The sequence below is a fragment of the Fundulus heteroclitus genome, chromosome 10, assembly GCF_011125445.2.
Source record: "Fundulus heteroclitus isolate FHET01 chromosome 10, MU-UCD_Fhet_4.1, whole genome shotgun sequence".
NCBI classification, from domain to species: domain Eukaryota; kingdom Metazoa; phylum Chordata; class Actinopteri; order Cyprinodontiformes; family Fundulidae; genus Fundulus; species Fundulus heteroclitus.
The window spans coordinates 26,994,956-27,001,289 of record NC_046370.1 but is presented as its reverse complement, the minus strand read 5'-3'; the positions used below and the strand labels follow the sequence as shown (position 1 = coordinate 27,001,289).

Genomic DNA, 6,334 nt, shown 5'->3' with positions numbered 1-6,334 from the left:
TTGTGATGTACTTTATGCATTTGTCTTAATCATGTAAAGCACTTTGAATTGCCATTTTGCTGAAATTTTTTTTTTTTTTTTTGGGGTGTGTGCTGCAAGGGGGGGTGGGGTGGCAAGAGCGTGGACACATGGCTAAAGTGTTTTCCCACCTTGGGTCTTTAAGTAAACAGAAAATTTATCAACTTTCTTGCTTACATTTCAGTTTAAGCTTTAGTAAAAGATGACCTACTGAAGTTCATACTTATCCAACTTTGTATATTCCAGTGAAATTTGTCCTGTGTATTTAACCCAGTCATTAGGGAGTGGCGTGCTTGCTCCGGGACCCAGAGTGATGGTCTGTGGGATTCAAGTACTCTGCTCCAATCACTGGGCTATCACTATATATATATATATATATATATATATATATATATATATATATATATATATATATATATATATATATATATATATATATATATATATATGCTGATAAATCTTATTTTAAGATGTGCAAGATTTTCAACAAAAACAGTATTTCTGTCTGAAGTGTCCTTTTCTTTCAGGCATGGTTCTAAAGGGGGAACATTTCTTTATGACCCTTGGTTCCTGGTGGTCCTTAAATGTTGTCGCTCTTCAGTTTAACTTTTGCCTGCACCTCCTCTGGGAAAACCCTTGTGTCTCCTCTCCCATTCAATGAATATCAACCTGCTCATGTCACATCTGAGCAAAGAGGACAAAAAAAGTGTACAGGAAATTGACTTGATTAAGTAGCTTCGAATGCCTTTGAGTCCAGCTGTTCCCTCATTTATACCTAACTAAACCCACTTTGGGTTCAAATAATTGCTGTTTATGTCCATTTTCTTCAGCCAATAATTAAGCTATGATGATATCAATTTCTATTCCATAAAATGTGATCATAGAATGCAGACAGAGTGGCTTTAATTTACATAGCTAAAGTTTATTAGCATCATGCTTTCCAAACCGATTACAATTGTAGAGCTGCTGATAAGGGAGGAATCTGGTTTCCAGTTATTCCTTTTTATTTGGCCCTGACAGTTCCTGCTTCATTGATGTCCAGATGAACAAGTCCATTCAGATGAACCAGCACATGTGAAACATGCAATTCCTGCATCTATGCAGCAGAGGCTTTTATTTCTGCAAGGACATCCTCAGGGTAACCTTCAGGGATGGGTGGAACCCAGCTGAGTTCAGGCCATCCAAGGGTCTCATTCACATTTTGTTCTTCCAGCCACTTTATTATGGGCTCAAAGTATTTCATTAGAGAGGTGGCATTTATTTCACGTGTGCCTATGGCCTCCTGAAGCACTTCAGGCCAGGGTTTAGAAGAGCCTGCCTCCATAACTTTCCTGGAGGGAAATTAACACATCACTGCTTTAACTGAAAAGAATCCATTTAGTCATTTTGTGAAAATAGAGAAAGATGCAATTCCTACTTTAAAATGGCTCCAGCTTCTGTAGAACGGTAAATGTCACATGTGTGCAGAGGGCTGCTCTGATTGGCTGCCTCGCAGAGTTTCTCATGCAACTGGAACTGCAGGATGAAGCTTATAAAGTACCTGTAACAGAGAATAACTTTAGGGGGGGGGGGGACACAAATCATGTTCATCCACTGAGATACAAGAGCTAGGTTTACATTTGCTTCTGCAATAAAGTTGTTTAAAGATGCTAACTATTGATCATTCCTAACCCAGCCTGTAGTCATCCTCATGTACATCATAAAGTGTCTGAAAATGATAAAAACCACAGAGTCCCCATTTAAAGCTTGCATACATTAAGGCTCCTGAGTGTCCATTCTTCTGCTTGTGAATGGGAACCAAAGGTTTAGAAAAGAGTATCCAAGACTTCTTAACTACAGTCTAGACCACCTACTCAATTTCTCCCCCCCTTAGTCAATTCAATTAGCATCATACATTTGGAAGATATTTACCTGATGTATGGTGTGTTACCAGGGATATGGAACTTTGCTCCAGGATCAAAGTGTTCCTCTGTGCGCCTGATAGGTGGGCAAATTCCCTGGTATTTTGTTCTGTGGAGACATTTAGGATGCACTGGCATAGTTTAACTGGCCAGGTGAAGTTCTAGAGCAACAATGGCAGAGTGCCAGCTGAGGTTATCTAGAAGATTTATAGTCACCCTATTAATAGCATTTTTCAGCTACTCTTGAAATGTCAGTTCCATTTTATTGGAGTCAAACCTGAGTTGCCACCAAGCAGAGTTGTACTTCTCTGGAGGGGTGCTTCCACTAAACACGCCCCATCTCCAGAGGTCAACGAGGTAGCCAAAGGGGAGGAAGGCTATTTTATCCAGAGCAGTCTTCAGCAGGAAGTTCAGGTCAGTTTCTGAAGATGTAAAAATTCAGGAGTCTTCAACGCACTCAAATAATCACTTATTTAAATAAAAGGATGACAGTACTCTGTCAGCATTTTAAGTGGAGGCTACTCTACAATCATTACCAACGTCAGAGGTCACAGATTCCAGCAGGTTGATCTCATGCAGATGCTTCGGTGTTGAGACAGAAAGGGACATGACGTCACCGATGGCTTCATGGAAACCAGGATTGGCTCCACTCCGGTAGCCTACAGGCTGATCCTTGTACTGCAGGAAATACTGGATGTGGCCCATCTCATGGTGCACAGTGAAGAGGTCATCCATCGTCACTGTGGTGCACTGCTTAATCCTAAACAGGTTCAAACATGGATCACGCAACTGACATATGGAGTTGACTTTCCAACAACTAGTTCTACAGGTAGCAGAGAAAGTGGGTTAGCCAACAATGTTTAAAAAAAAAAAAAAAAAAAAAAAAAAAAAGCCATTTTACCTGAAGTCCTTACGGTTGTAAAAATCCCAGGCAGAAGCATGGCACACAACCTCCCGATCAGCAGGTTTAACAAGCATGGACTTTTCCCAGAATTCTGAGGGCATTTCCTTCAATCCCAGAGAGGTGAAGAACTCCTCAGATAAACGAAACATGCGAGTAGCATTATAGCCCTGCAGAAAGCAGACATTTAATAAGGAGAAAAAAAAAGAAAAAAAAAGAAAAAAAAACACACACACCTGTCTGACCATCTCGCCAGTCACATCTAGGAAGGGTTTGCCAGGAAACGGTATCATCATGTTGTAAATGTTGCTCCATGACTGGGCCCACATGTTTCCTGAGGGTTGGGATGGATGCATGCTTAAGTCATTCTGAGTTACTGTGCAAGACTAAAATGCTCTGGAGGAATCACCACCATGAAGAACGTTCACTAAACATCAAGCGACTTAATCATGGTATGGAGCTGCAATTGTTCAGTGTTAGGAGAAATATTCACATTAAAATGTTTGCAAATACCCTTGTAAAAATCTGTTAGAAGTGGATTCTTTTTATCAGCTCCATGCAGCTTACCCAACAGGTGAGCAGGGATAGGCCCCTTCAGATTGATATATTTAGGACCGTAGAAGTTGTAGAGCTTGCGGCGCACAAAGGCATGCAGGTTCAGGTAGAGCGGTTCAATCGTCTTGTAGAGCTTCTCTAAATCCTCCTGAAAGGTTTCAGTCTCATACCAGGAGCGCCAATAAGCTCCTGTGTCTTCAAAGCCTGAAAATAATTTGCATTTTAAAAAACATGCTGTCTGGTCTCCCTCCTCCCATTTTATTCCAAGCAAACTGACTTCTTACCATCACCACGAGCAGCTTTGTTGCTGAGCTCCACAAACCTGGGATAATGCTGCTTAAGGGGCACGCCTGCTGCATTGCGCCAGCCCTCCCAGGCAAACAGCAGCTTCTTGTAACTCCTGGAGTTGGCCAAGATTTCTGAGAGGTCTTTGAGATGAATGACAATTACCCACTAGACAGACACAGGGAATCTGCCCTTTTCCCCTCAGTGTGCATGAGACAGTATTCCAGAGCTTCTTTAAATCATGATGCCCAGTTGTATAACAGCACACTTAAGTGGATCAAAAGCTCTTGTTTAAGTCCGAGTTATAATCAGTGCCATTTTAAAAGATCAGTTCACTGACTACACCTGTAATGCAGAAATTACTAACCATGCATGCATTTGCAACAAGCTCATTTTTGTTTCAAGCAATTCTCTTGAAGTTGTTATTTTACCCTCATCTTGTACATTAAAGTTCCCTTCCCAAATGAATTAAGATCACAACACAAAGGCCCAATGACTGCATGTTAAAAGCTTCCAGCATCATATTTTGTTAGTGTGTGGGAATCTTTAATCCCGCTGAGGTACTTATGGTTATCCAAAAATGGCCTTGAGGCATTGTTCACCTTTCTGGATGTGGTTCCAAAGAAGCACATGAAGGTAGTTCGTGTGAGAGACGTTAAAGATAGGGTTGGATGTAGACAATACTTGCTGTGGTGACCCCTTATAGGGGTAAGCTGAAAGGAGAGTTTAATTACCAGATTCCAGGCTCCAGCTAACGTTTGGCAGTGGGTACACCTTACTTGTTGAATAAATTCTGTCCATGATAGTCCAGAGGGTGTTGAACTACAAATAAAGAAAGCACAGGTTGGAATTTAAATAGGCCAGAAGTGAAGTTATTGCAGTTAGTGCATAAAGACTACTATACCTCCTCTCGCTCAGCCTGTGGAAGGTTGGCAGTGCCCAGTAACTTGACATTTTTAAGCAGCGTTCTGTCTTTCTCAGACAGAGAGTTTAGTACATCCTTAGAGAAGACCTCCTTGGCCTTCAAGCTCCAGACTTCAGAGAACTCCTGATCCACAAGGCTTGCAGCTACCTTTAAATGAGACAACAGATGTCAAGCTGAATGAAATACAATGAAAGCAAAGTCTAAAATGTGATTGCTAATGTTTTTAATTAGTCCACATAACTTTTCTTTAATACATGGTACAGTTATTGAAAAGTGATCTGTGCCACCGGAGTTACAGGGACTCTTACAAAGGATGTTTAAAACACAACATGGACCATGTCCTCCACAACACAACAATGAACACAGCTTAAGCTAAGCATATTCTTGAAAAAAAAAAAAAAAAAATATTTGTAGCAAGGCTCAGTTTCATCACTGCACAAATCATTTTTATAGCAAAAAAGTGCAATCATTGCAGAACTGGAACACATTGTGTCCAGTCAATATTTTAATCATATTTGCGTGCACATTTTCATGGAGCAGACTGGTTTGATTCCCTTTTCACAAACTAAAAACTGGAATAATGAAAGAGCACCACACAGGCTCCCCTACCTGCAACTTGGAGTTGTAGTCTGTCAGGTTTGTGTTGTAGTTCCAGCCGGCCAACACGCTCTTAAAGAACACCTCCTCTGCAGTGCTGTTGTAGTCGCTGAGGAACCTCAGTGCATCTGAGGTGGTATTTGCATAGTTCCCTGGCAGCCAGCTGGCTGGTAGAGCTTCAGACAGCAAAAACACTGACAGCAGCAGCAGCGCTGTTTTTACTGACCTGTGCACACAAGCAGTTATAACGGCCATCACAGGACTAGTGGAGGGACCCAGAGGCACAGCTGCCCCTTCTCCTCTTCAGACTGTTGAAGCCAGTGAGCACTTTATAAGTGCCACTCTAACCCAACCCACATTTTGTTGTCAGCCCTCCCTCGAACCACCTTAGAGCTGAAAAAAAATCTCCACCAATCAGAGGCTGACCAGAGGTTCCAGGTAACTTTGATTAATTGTGTCATTCTTCCAAATGAACACCTTCTTTCAGCTGCAGATTCATCCAGAGGTGTGATGGTCAGTGCACATCCACTCATTCTCCCACGCCCAGAAAATAGCTGGAATATTAATTATTCAAATGTTATGTCATAATTGTGATCACATTTTAACGAAATAAATTACTATAAATTGATACATACATCTAAGTAGCTATTTAAATGTGTCAATAATTAATTAAATATTACATGTGAAATTAAGTCATTAAAGTTTGAAGTTGCCATGTGTTAAAACAATCAGTAAATATTCCAGAAAGTATTTCACAATTTTATTGTCCCTGTGCTTCCTTGCAGCATTTAATAGCAGTCACTCATCAAAAAGAGCCCTTCAGTGGATGAACCTGCCAAGCAAGTCCTCTTCAGACCAGTTATATTGAATATAAAAAGGAAACTTATGTGGATGCATTAAACACAAAGAGGTATATTAATTGTTGATTATTGTAACTCATAGCTAATGTAAACTCAGAATTCAGTTACTCAGAATTTTGTAACTGAATTCTGAGTTTACATTTTTGTCTTTTTCATAAACCTTTATGAAAAAGACAAAAATTGGATAAGTGTTGTGACTTTGTTCTATCCTACACAATCACACAGGGAAGACTTTTGACTTGACAGTGATTCAGGGGATAGTCACTGACACCTTCCAGCAGGAGGGTGAGCC

At 40.7% G+C, this 6,334-nt stretch overlaps 1 protein-coding gene across 1 annotated transcript; it reads right to left on the bottom strand.

Annotated features, from left to right (window-relative positions):
• Positions 1–919: 919 nt before the first annotated feature.
• ace (angiotensin I converting enzyme (peptidyl-dipeptidase A) 1) lies at positions 920–5,499 on the bottom strand. The gene is made up of 12 exons (XM_021309224.2): positions 5,195–5,499; positions 4,565–4,732; positions 4,395–4,482; positions 3,660–3,803; positions 3,388–3,579; positions 3,057–3,154; positions 2,821–2,990; positions 2,456–2,679; positions 2,197–2,341; positions 1,930–2,028; positions 1,436–1,558; positions 920–1,349 (listed from the first exon to the last, which is right to left on the bottom strand). Exons 1-12 carry the CDS (start codon positions 5,435–5,437, stop codon positions 1,115–1,117), a joined length of 1,929 nt encoding a protein of 642 aa, XP_021164899.2. The 5' UTR covers positions 5,438–5,499; the 3' UTR covers positions 920–1,114.
• Positions 5,500–6,334: the final 835 nt, after the last annotated feature.

Coding starts and splice junctions, on each gene's coding strand:
- ace (XM_021309224.2), bottom strand. CDS start 5,437: ATGGCCGTTATAACTGCTTGTGTGCACAGGTCAGTAAAAACAGCGCTG. Junction 2,342..2,455: donor ATCTGTGACCTCTGACGTTG/GTAATGATTGTA, acceptor TTACATCTTCAG/AAACTGACCTGAACTTCCTG. Junction 1,559..1,929: donor GGTAACACACCATACATCAG/GTAAATATCTTC, acceptor TCTCTGTTACAG/GTACTTTATAAGCTTCATCC.